Source organism: Oncorhynchus kisutch, linkage group LG4 (genome assembly GCF_002021735.2).
Source record: "Oncorhynchus kisutch isolate 150728-3 linkage group LG4, Okis_V2, whole genome shotgun sequence".
NCBI lineage: Eukaryota > Metazoa > Chordata > Actinopteri > Salmoniformes > Salmonidae > Oncorhynchus > Oncorhynchus kisutch.
The window spans coordinates 82,563,678-82,575,971 of NC_034177.2; the positions used below are offsets into that span (position 1 = coordinate 82,563,678).

Sequence of the window (12,294 nt, forward strand, 5' to 3'; positions counted from 1 at the left end):
TTAACTTTGTATTTTCTTCTACCAGATCTATTGTGTTATATTCTCCTACATTAAATTCACATTTCCACAAATATCAAAGTGTTTCCTTCCAAATTGTACCAAGAATATGCATATCCTTGCTTCAGGGCCTGAGCTACAGGCAGTTAGATTTGGGTATGTCATTTAGGCGAACATTTAAAAAAAGGGGGCTATCCTTAGAAGTTTTTTAAAGTAGTCTATATACTGCAGTGGTTCCTATCTGCCACTGAGGGGGGAATGTACACACAAACAGAAGCAGGAAGAGAGTTACAGACAGTGAAGTCTATTAACATTAGGAAGTAGAGTCATTCTAGCTGGTGCCTTGGTCCTTGACACACATTTGTGCTCAGGTACCATTTACCATAAGAGGCAGACTCTAACTCTCACATGGCTCTTCATCTCTCCCTCCTCCTCCTACTCCTCATCTTCTACAGACTCTCAGCAGGTAAGGGTCACATTTCTATGAATTAAGGGCGAAGTCACCTGGGTCAGTTCACTTTAAACACTGTATAATCAATCAGAATCATGAACAAGCTGTTTCAAGTGTTGGATTAATGTGATATTTAAATGTTTCCTGTATAAAGATTCTATTACATTTTAACTCTAATTTAAATGTGTTTTGTGTTGATGTGTCCACAGTGGGGTATGTTTCTGTGCAGACAGGAGGCTCCATCACCTTCCCATGTAGCTATGATCAGTATTACATCAACCATGTGAAATACTGGTGTCAAGGATTAGGTTGGGATGTATGTTCGTATGTAGTACGTACTGACCATCCTAAGAGCAGTGGTAAGACCTCAATCTCTGATGACATCAACAAGAGAATCTTCACTGTGACCATGACTGACCTGGTGTCAAGGGACTATGGGAATTACAGGTGTGTTGTGGAGATCAATGGAGGAACAGATATCATGATACAATGGTTCTACCTGTCTGTCACTCCAGGTAAGATCCCTTCACTGCTTGTATCTAGTAAAGTAGAATGAATCATTCCTAGACAGAGCTATACTGTACATGTAGTTAAAACAAGATTATATTTTGTGTCATGATGGAGTAACAGAACTAAGATTGTGAGGATAGTTACATTCTTCAAGAATCAATGACTATATATAATTATTATGAATTTAAAAAGACCAACAATGGATGTACCAATCACAGAATGCAGCTTGAAGGAATTTATAAGGAGCCTGTTGTAAAAGCACTTTTTCTTCTCTGAATTCTTGTTTTTTTACCTGTGTTCAGGTACTCCAGAACTCTATGTGGAACAACAGGAAGTGACTGGAGTAGAAGGAGGGAGTGTCACTGTCTGTTGTTACTATAGTAACTCTGGAGACATGAAGTGGTGCAGGATGGGTGGTGATTGTGTGAGTGTGTTTTCTGGGACTTTAAATGGAACATCAGTGACATTAATGCGGACTAGTGATGCCATCAACAGAAAAGTCTTAACAGTGACTATGAGTGGACTGAAGATGGAGAACACTGACTGGTATTGGTGTAGAGTTGGAGAACTAGAGATGCCTGTTCACATCACTGTCAGTCAACAAACTGCAACACAGTTGGAAGTAAAGTCCACCATCACTGTCAGTCAACAAACTGCAACACAGAGAACCTCTAAGATGACCTCAAGTTAGTAGATCAATCACATACTTTATGATCAATATGATTCACTTTGTTTTATCCACTGGTATCATCTGGAACTAATTGTAATATGAACTATGAATGTGATGTTGCTATACAACCTGACTATCTGGTTTACCATTAACTTCATTGATGATATTGTTGTTTTACCTCACAGCAACTCAAGATCCAACCCCTCAACAACCCTCTGCCTCTCCAACTGCTGAGCCTGTTCAGACTGACAACACAAGTCAAGGAGCTGAGGGGAACATGGAGGAAGTCCACCAGAGGTTATTATCACTCCTTCAGATGTTTTATCCCACATGTTGTTAGATAATATGAACTCAGAGGAACATTACAATTCCATCATACACTACAACAGTTAATGCTAACCAAACACCCTCCCTAAATGCATATAGAGACTGTTATCACTTCCTCCTGGGTAGAACATCTGTGGTTGCCTTGTGAGAAGTAGCAGCATTATTGTGTTATACTCACTCATGTGCAAGAACAAATTGCAAACTTAATAAATAGTCCTAATCTCAATAATAATCATATCTCTTCATTTGCATGGTCAACTTCCACACATGTGAACAGATAAATCATTGTTCCATGTATCACAACAAGTGCATACAACAAATGAACAATTTATAATGATCTATTTTAATTGTATTTTTATTTCAAGTTCGTATATATGTAATCCATCAGGTCCATAGATGTGAAAGTCCTACTCATCTCTCTGGGCATGTTGGTGGTGGTGACAGCTGGTATCCTAGTAACATGGAAGATGTGGAGAATGCCTAGTAAGTAAACATTTTATGTGAATATAAAATGAGAATAGTTTAGAAAATACTAAACGTATTGATATTGTGACCAACAGTATATTTCTTGCCTGTGATTCATCTTGAATGACAGAAAATACTTGGAGGAATTGTCTTTAAGAAATCCATTCAGAGGTATTATTGTACTATAACAAACTCAGAAGTTACTGACATCTCCCTCTCTTTATTCCAGAGGACAATAAGGCCAAGGACCAGACAACAAACAACTCAGTGGTAGGATACACTTCTTTAATTGTATTATTTTCAAACATCTGCAAATCTGTTCTTGATTTGGGATCATCTACCATTTGACTCCAGCGTTACCTGTTCAGTTGATCATCAATGAGTTGACATAAAAGGTCCCATATTCTAACTGAACCCAAGCTCTTACAGTGCTCAATATGTTGAAAAACAATGTTTAAAAGACAGATAACAGGAAATTGTCAGTTCACTAAACATACATCTGAAACAAACTGTGGTTTAGGTGGTAAATAGACATGTCCTGTTCCTCTTTGCTATTTATTTATTTGCAGTCTGCTGACTCTGAGCAGGACATTACATACAGCACAGTGACCAACACCAGAAAAATAGCACAGCAGGTACAAACTGAATAAAACTGGTATTTTTCTGTGGAGATCTTGGACTAGAACCAATCACTCCATCTCTGCAGTGAGCCGGGGTTCTCTCTCTCTCTCTCTCCTTCTCTCTCTCTCTCCTTCTCTCTCTCCTCAATTTCTGCAGTGTGAGCTGGTGTTCTCTATCTCTCTCTCTCGATCTCACTCTCTCTATCTCTCTGTCCTCGATTTCTGCAGTGTGAGTTGGTGTTCTCTATCTCTCTCTCTCTCGATCTCTCTGTCCTTGATTTCTGCAGTGTGAGCTGGTGTTCTCTATCTATCTATCTATCTATCTATCTATCTATCTATCTATCTATCTATCTATCTATATCTATCTATCTATCTATCTATCTATCTATCTATCTATCTATCTATCTATCTATCTATCTATCTATCTATCTATCTATCTATCTATCTATCTATCTATCTATCTATCTATCTATCTATCTATCTATCTATCTATCTATCTATCTATCTATCTATCTATCTATCTATCTATCTATCTATCTATCTATCTATCTATCTATCTATCTCTCTCTCTCTCTCTCTCTCTCTCTCTCTCTCTCTCTCTGTCATCGGAATTTCATAATTCCTATATGTGTTCATTAATTAAATTCACTCAGTCTATTTTATAAGAATTTGTAAGATTCCTATTTGCATAAGATAGATAGAGACCAGTCTTATCAAAATTAGATAATAGTATTTATTCTCGGAGCTCGCTGCCATGGAACCAAGAACAACAGTTTATATACAAAATTTGACGTCATAGGTTATAAAATATCCTTCCTCCTATCGACCAAGGCAAAACAGGTTCAAAGGTTTATTCCAACCCCCTAGCTCACTCACTCCAGACACAAACCATATCAAGATTAACTTCTGAAATCTCACCTTCGTCTATCAATATTCAGCAGACAGTTCCAGATAATGGAAAACCTAGGGAGACACTCGCTGCCTTATCTAAACCTCCCAGAGCTAAGTTGAGTCGGTTCAACCACAGGTTAACGACCCTCTTCGCTTACTTAAAAACCCACAATCCATTCCTCCCCAACCCAGCTGGAATGGTAATTATTATGTTTAATTACCCCCTGTTTCATGCTGCACAATCCCTTCCTTATGAATTAACATTATTAATCAGATATAATAAAACAGGGTAGAGTTTAATTAGTTATAGTTCTATTTAAACGTAGATGTTGTTTTGTCATTATTCATAAAATTCCTAACACTCTCTCTCTCCTAACTCAAATTTTTTTTAAATTGGGGGGGGGGCATGGGATACATATGTTTTCATTGCCAAAGCAAGGGAAATAGATAGTAAACAAAGTGAAATAACAAAACAACATGTACAGTAAACATCACACTAAAGTTCCAAAATACATTTCCAATGTCACATTATGTCTATATATATTTTTTTATTATTTGCCTAGGCAAGTCAGTTTAGAACAAATTCTTATTTTCAATGACGGCCTAGGAACAGTGGGTTAACTGCTGTTCAGGAGCAGCACGACAAATTTGTATCTTGTCAGCTGGGGATTTGATCTTGCAACCTTTCAGTTACTAGTCCAACGCTCTAACCACTAGGCTATCCTGCCACCTATAGTGTTGTACTGATGTGGAAAGAGTTAAAGTACAAAAGGGAAAATAAATACACAAATATATGTTGGAAAGGTTTTTCTTGTGGCAGCAGTTCACAAATCTTGCTGATGTGATTACACACTGTGGTATTTTAACCACTAGATATGGGAGTTTATCAAAATTGGATTTGTTTTCGAATTCTTTGTTGGTCTGTGTAATCTGAGGGAAATATGTGTCTCTAATATGGTCATACATTTGGCAGGAGGTTAGTTTACACCTCATTTTGTGGGCAGTGTGCACATAGCCTGTCTTCTCTTGAGAGCCATGTCTGCTTCAGGCAGCCTTTCTCAAAAGCAAGGCTATACATAGTGAAATATTTCCATAATTTTCAGACTGTCACAGTGGTCAGGTATTCTGCCACTGTGTACTCTCTGTTTAGGGCCAAATAGCATTCTAGTTTGCTCAGTATTTTGTAAATTCTTAACAATGTGTCAAGTAATTGTCACAACCATCGTATGAAGGAGACCAAGGCGCAGGGTGGTATGTGTACATTCTCTTTATTAAAAGACTGAACACCGAACAAACTAACATCCCGAACCGTGACGCTATATAATATCATTCTGACAGGCAACTACACACAGTTAAGATCCCACACCAGAAAGTGGGTAACAGGGCTGCCTAAATATGATCCATAATCAGAGACAACAATAAACAGCTGTCTCTGATTGGGATCCATATCAGGCCAACATAGAAATACAAAAACCCATAGACATACAACAACCCTAGACCTACAACAACCCTAGACATACAACAACCCTAGACATACAACACTAGAGTACCCACCCTAGTCACACCCTGACCTAACCATTATTTATAGAAAATAGAGATATATAAGGTCAGGGCGTGACAGTAATAATATTTTAGCTTTCTCAAGAATTGGTTGGGTCTAATTGTGTTGCTGTCCTTGGGCTCTGTGGGGTATGTATGTGTTTGTGAACAGAGCCCCAGGACCAGTTTGCTGAGGGGACTCTTCTTGAAGATAATTTATTTGTAGGTGATGGCTTTGTTACGGAAGGTTTGGGATTCACTTCCTTTTGTGTGGTTGTAGAATTAACGTCTCTTTTCTTTATTTTGATCATTAGCGGGTATCGGCCTAATTCTGCTCTGCATGCATTATTTGGTGTTTTACATTGTACACTGAGGATATTTTAGCAGAATTCTGCATGCAGAGTCTCTATTTGGTGTTGTCCCATTTTGTGCATTCTTGTTGGTGAACGGACCCCAGACCTCACAACCATAAAGGGCAATGGGTTCTATAACTGTTTCAAGTATTTTTAGCTAGCTCCAAATTGGTATGTCAAATTTGATGTTCCTTTTGATGGCCTAGATGGCCCTTCTTACGTTGTCTCTCAGATCATTCACAGCTTTGTGGAAGTTACCTGTGGTGTTGATGTTTAGGCCAAGGTATGTCTAGTTTTTTGTGTACTCTAGTGCAACGGTGTCTTGAGGGAATTTGTATTTGTGGTTCTGGCAACTGGACCTTTTTTGGAAGACCATTATTTTTGTCTTACTGAGATTTACTGTCAGGGTCCAGGTCTGCCAGAATCTGTGCAGAAGATCTAGGTGCTGCTGTATGCCCTCCTTGGTTGGGGACAGAAGCACCAGATCAAGAGGAAACAGTAGACGTTTGACCCCAGGTTCTAGTAGGGTGAGGCTGGGTGCTGCAGACTGTTCCAAGGCCCTCGCCAATTGAATGATATATATGTTGAAAAGTACAGATACCAAAAAGAACTTCTTAAGTAGCACTTTAACATATTTTTACTTGAGTACTTTACACCACTGGTCCTTGTTTCCAAATATTGGAGAATGTGCCAGAGCTGTGGATTATGTTATAGAGTTTAAGTATAGCCAATTGGAATTTGTGGTCTGTATATTTTATTATTTCATTTAGGATACCATCAGCCACACAGGCCTTTTTGGGTTGGAGGGCTTGTATTTTGTCCTCTAGTTCATTCAATTTAATTGGAGAATCCAGTGGGTTCTGGAAGTCTTTAAAAGTGGATTCTAAGATTTGTATTTGATCACGTATATGTTTCTGCTTTTTGTTCATTGTTACAGAGCCAAATAGATTGGAGAAGTGGTTTATCCAAACATCTCCACTTTTGATAGATAACTCTTTGTGTTGTTGTTTGTTCAGAGTTTCCAGAATTGGTTAGATTCTATGGATTCTTTAATTACATTGAGCTGATGTCTGACATGCTGTTCCTTCTTTTCCCATAGTGTATGTCTGTACTGTTTTAGTGATTCACCGTAGCAAAGGCGTAGGCTCAGGTTTTCTGGGTCTCTATGTTTTTGGTTGGATTGGTATCTCAATTTCTTTCTTAGGTTTATGCATTCTTCATCAAACCATTTGAAATTGTTGTTAATTTTCTTAGGTTGTCTGCTTGACATTTTTATATTTGATTTTGGATGCTGAAAGGTCAAATATACTGTTTAGTTTTTCTACTGCCAAGTTTACACCTTCAGTATTACAGTGAAACCTTTTGTCCAGGAAATTTTTTAGAAGGGATTGAATTTGTTGTTGACTAATTGTTTTTTTGCTAGATTTCACACTACGTTCCTTCTTTCTACAGCATTTCTTAATATTATTCCGTTCCTTTGGCTTTGATGCCTCAGGGAGGCATATGGGGGAGGGAATGTGGTCACCTCCAGGAAGGTGTTTGTCCCCCTGTGTTCTGAGGGTGTCAGGTTCTTGTCGAGTTCTGACATTTAGGCCGCCACAGACTAGCACACATCCCTGAGACTGGAAATGGTTGATCTCCCCCTCTAGGATGGAGAAGCTGTCATCGTTAAAGCACTGGGATTCTATTGGGGGAATATAGGTAGCACACATGAGGACATTCTTCTCTGTTGAGATCATTTCATTATTAGTTTCTTACCAGATGTAAAATGTTCCTGTTTTGACAAATGGAGTGGGTTAGGTCTGCTCTATACGAAATTAGAATACCCCTGAGTCTCTTCCCTGTTTGACACCTGGTAGTTTGATGGATGTGGCTAACAGCTCTCTGTAGCTTAGAGGGCAACCAGTGGGTCCGTCTCCTTTATACCATGTTTCTTGTGGATGACAATGTCTATATTTCCAATTTCTTTGATGAAGCCTGGGTTCCTGGTCTTTAGGCCAAAGCCAGATGACCTCAGACCTTGTATATTCCAGGATGAGATAGTTAAAGATTTGTGTTCCATAGTGCCTAGGGTTGTTTTTGAGTGGTTAAGGCCCGGACCATCACAGTAGGTGTGAGCAGAGCATGTTGAGCATCTGATAGGTACAGTTGAAGTTTACGTGCATCTTAGCCAAATACATTTAAACTCAGTTTTTCACAATTCCTGACAATGAATCCTAGTAAGAATTCCCTGTTTTAGGTTATGTACCAATTTAGGTTATACACCAATTTATTTTAAGAAAGTGAAATGACATGATAATAGTAGAGAATTATTTATTTCAGCTTTTATGTCTTTCATCACATTCCCAGTTGGTCAGAAGTTTACATGCACTCAATTAGTATTTGGTAGCATTGCCTTTAAATTGTTTAACTTAGGTCAAGCGTTTCGGGTAGCCTTCCACAAGCTTCCCACAATAAGTTGGGTGAATTTTGGCCCGTTCCTCCTGACAGAGCTGGTGTAACTGAGTCAGGTTTGTAGGCCTACTTGCTCGCACATGCTTTTTCAGATCTGCCCACAAATTGTCTATAGGATTGAGGTCAGGGCTTTTTGATGGCCACTCCAATACCTTGACTTTGTTGTCCTTAAGCCATTTTGCCACAACTTTGGAAGTATGCTTGGTGTCATTGTTCATTTGGAAGACCCATTTGCGACCAAGCTTTAACTTCCTGACTGATCTTGAGATGTTGCTTCAATATAACCACATAATTTTCATACCTCATGATGCCATCTATTTTGTGAAGTGCACCAGTCCATCCTGCAGCAAAGCACCCCCACAACATGATGCTGCCACCCCGTGCTTCATGGTTGGGATGGTGTTCTTCGGCTTGCAAGCCTCCCCCTTTTTCCTCCAAACATAACGATGGTCATTATGGCCAAACAGTTCTATTTTTGTTTCATCAGACCTGAGGACATTTCTCCAAAAAGTACGATCTTTGTCCCCATGTGCAGTTCCACACCCTAGTCTGTTTTTTTTATGGCAGTTTTGGAGCAATGGCCTCTACCTTGCTGAGTGGCCTTTCATGTTATGTCGATATAGGACTCGTTTTACTGTGGATATAGATACTATTGTACCTGTTTCTTCCAGCATATTCACAAGGTCCTTTGTTGTTGTTCTGGGATTGATTTGCACTTTTCGCACCAAGAACGTTCATCTCTAGGAGACATAACGCGTCTCCTTCCTGAACGGTATGCGTGGTCCCATGGTGTTTATACTTGCGTACTATTGTTTGTACAGATGAACAGGCGTTTGGAAATTGCTCCCAAGGATGAACCAGACTTGTGGAGGTCCACAATTCTTTCTGAGGTCTGGCTGATTTCTTTTGATTTTCCCATGATGTCAAGTAAAGAGGCACTGAGTTTGAAGGTAGGCCTTGAAATACATCCACAGGGACACCTCCAATTGACTCAAATTATGTCAACTCGCCTATCAGAAGCTCCTAAATTCATGACATCATTTTCTGGAAATTTCCAAGCTGTTTAAAGGCACAGTCAACTTAGTGTATGTATTCTTCTGACCCATTGGAATTGTAATAGAGTGAATTATAAGTGAAATAATCTCTCTGTAAACAATTGTTGGAAAAATTACATGTGTCATGCACAAAGTAGATGTCCTAACCGACTTGCCAAAACTATAGTTTGTTAACAAGACATTTGTGGAGAGGTAGAAAAATGATTTTTAATGACTCCAAGCTAAGTGTATATTAACTTCCAACTTCAACTGTACCTCTTAGATTGCAGGATGGGGCTTGGAAGGGTGTTATAGTGGTGGTTGGGGCTGTTGCTCTGCTCACGGCCTGGGCTTATGTTCTGCTGTCACATTGAGGTCCTTGCCACAGGGGTGGGCAGAAGGGGCATAGGTCTGAAATGGGGGTTACCTATAAAGGGTGTGGCCAGGTTTTGCTTGGGGGAGTCTTAGCTGGTTGGTATGTGGCTGGTGATGCTGTGGTCTGGGTGTAGGTCATCTTGGCATGGCTTCTCTAAGTGCAGGTCTTTCAGGAGGGGGTCTTATAGGTCTGGGAGGGTGTCTCGCTAATCTGGGTGGGGAGTCCGTTGCTCTGCTCCTCCTGTGTGAGTTGCTGGGGGTACGGTTCAGGGTGACGTCCTTCAGGGTCCTGGAGAAAGTTGGGATTGCTGCTTTGTAGAGGTGGACCTGGTCATAAACACTGTTCGAGTCCTGGTTGGAATAGACAGTCAGGTAGACATTAGCTTTTGAGTCATTGTCTTGCAAAATGCTTACAATCAACTGATGTTTGGTGGCAGGGTGAAAGTATTTTTGGCATCTCTGCAGTGTGGGCTGGGGATCTCTTTCTCTCTCTCTCTCTCTCTCTCTCTCTCTGTCTCTCTCTCTCTCTCTCTCTCTCTCTCTCTCTCTCTCTCTCTCTCCCTCTCTCTCCCTCCCTATGCCACTCGCTCTCTCTCTCTTTCTCCTCCATCTCTGCGGTGTGAGCTGGGGTTCTTTCTCTCTCAATCTCACTCTCTCTCTCTCTCTCTTTCTCTCTCTCTCTTTCTTTTCCATCTCTGCGGAGTGAGCTGGGATGTCTCTCTCTCTTTCTCTCCCTCTTTCTCTCTTTCTCCTCCATCTCTGTAGTGTGAGCTGGGATGTCTCTCTCTCTCTCTCCCCCCCCCCCCCTCTCTCTCACCTCCATCTCTGCAGTGTGAGCTGAGTATCTGAAGTTAGTGTACTCTCTCTTTTCCTGTGCGTGTATCCATATGTTTACCTTCTGTGTTGTCAATTTCTCAGAGCCCAAACCCAGGGAGCCACCATGATTTGACATACAGCACTGTGATGCCTGATCAGTTCAGGACAGAAGAGAAGGTCAACTTATAGCTGCAAGCATCTCGGCTCTTAGACGACATTATTGCTGTTATGCAAATGTGCATCTGTTTTAGAAAACAATTGTATTTACAGTCTAATGTTCTGTCTTGGAACAAGCAATAGGTAAATGTACACTATAACAGTATAACAACACGTTTTTGTTATTTGGGCGTCTCTCTACCAACAGCATCCAATTCCTGAAGCTGATGATGATGTCACATACAGCACTGTCATCCCCCAGCACAAGACCCAACTAAAAGGACAGACCAAGGTAAAGCTGTTCTACTGAATCTCCACAGCTAGTATTATGTTATCAGAAACAACAGTAGGTGATTGTTTCCTCAGTGTTAATATAGTCATGGTTACGTCACCATTATAGCTGTAGGCCTAATATATCACCTTTATGTTGCATATCACAATTATAACTGTCTACACTTTTAATTTCACAGAGAAGTGTGTTTTTATAGTGTATCTCCATCATGACAGAACTGTCCCTGTTCACCTCTCTACCTGTTCCTCCTCTGTAGTCAGCAGAACCAGATGATAATGTGGTCTACAGCTCACTAGCTCTACAGGTGACCACACAGGTCAGTGTTGGTGTCTCCTCTGTCTGTTGTACCAGATGATGCTGATCTCTCAACAAAGATACATACAACACCACATTACTATGTGTACTAAACATCACCCTTTAATCACACAAATGTTTCTTAGTCGTTTTGCTTTGCTGCATGTAAAATGTTATCATCACATTGTGACCAGCTGAACTATTGTTATCAGTGTGTATCCATAACATTACAGTGTGGACTGTACCTGGGTTTAGGGTGACGTTGCCCCTAGATGATGATCTTGGATCAGATTTTTTTTAAATCCCCACCAAAGGTTAAGGTTAGGATAGGAGGAGGGGAAGCTGATCCTTGATCTGTATCTAGTGGAAATGTCACAATGGAGAGTGTGACTGAATGTTTCACTTCCTCTCCAGCAGAGGGCAGCAGCAGCACAGTAGTGACTGACAGAGAAGACCTTCCTTTTACTGGAAGGACAGAACACTCCTCTCTCCTTGGTCACAACATCTGTCTGCCTCCAATATGATTCTGTCATACCTCTTAACCCATCCCAGGAAGACCCCTCTATCCTTTAGTGTAATAAACTACTGAAGGCAGTCTGCTGTGTTTGTTCTGATTATCATCACATTTCTGTTATTAGTTATGTTCCACCACCTTTCCCCTTGTCTCTTATTTCTTACATCATGATCTTATTGATCTAGTTTAATGTCCTATGCCTGTAACTAATCATGATCAAATGTGTATTAAGATCTTAGTATAGACAGCTACTATGTATAATAACTACTGTACTGCAATAATAAAATGTATTATATACACTGCTCAGAAAAATAAAGAGAACACTAAAATAACACATCCTAGATCTGAATGAATGAAATACTCTTATTAAATACTTTTTTCCTCTACATAGTTGAATGTGCTGACAACAAAATAACACAAAAATGATCATTGGAAATCAAATGTATCAACCCATGGAGGTCAGGATTTGGAGTCACACTCAAAATTAAAGTGGAAAACCACACTACAGGCTGATCCAACTTTGATGTCATGACCTT

General features: G+C 40.0%; 1 protein-coding gene across 12 annotated transcripts; it reads left to right on the forward strand.

Annotated features, from left to right (window-relative positions):
* Window positions 1–324: 324 nt before the first annotated feature.
* On the forward strand, window positions 325–12,090 carry LOC109885941 (polymeric immunoglobulin receptor-like). Of its 12 annotated transcripts, XM_031823811.1 has the most exons (12): window positions 331–463; window positions 658–963; window positions 1,261–1,574; window positions 1,623–1,644; window positions 1,814–1,925; window positions 2,344–2,438; window positions 2,650–2,690; window positions 2,990–3,055; window positions 10,605–10,679; window positions 10,867–10,950; window positions 11,207–11,266; window positions 11,659–11,835. In XM_031823811.1, exons 1-12 carry the CDS (start codon window positions 406–408, stop codon window positions 11,680–11,682), a joined length of 1,257 nt encoding a protein of 418 aa, XP_031679671.1. In that variant the 5' UTR covers window positions 331–405; the 3' UTR covers window positions 11,683–11,835. The 12 variants fall into 12 exon arrangements, 11 of the variants coding, with proteins under 11 accessions (XP_031679669.1, XP_031679673.1, XP_031679675.1 ...); XM_031823809.1 differs by having other exon boundaries at window positions 325–463; window positions 1,261–1,644; window positions 11,659–12,090; XM_031823810.1 differs by having other exon boundaries at window positions 1,261–1,644; window positions 11,662–12,090.
* The last annotated feature ends 204 nt before the right edge of the window (window positions 12,091–12,294 follow it).

Bases quoted from the DNA above. Each gene is read 5' to 3' on its own strand.
- LOC109885941 (XM_031823809.1), top strand. From the start codon at position 406: ATGGCTCTTCATCTCTCCCTCCTCCTCCTACTCCTCATCTTCTACAGA. The intron at 1,926-2,343 runs GTTATTATCACT...GTAATCCATCAG, and splicing joins ATGGAGGAAGTCCACCAGAG to GTCCATAGATGTGAAAGTCC. The intron at 10,951-11,206 runs GTAAAGCTGTTC...CCTCCTCTGTAG, and splicing joins AACTAAAAGGACAGACCAAG to TCAGCAGAACCAGATGATAA.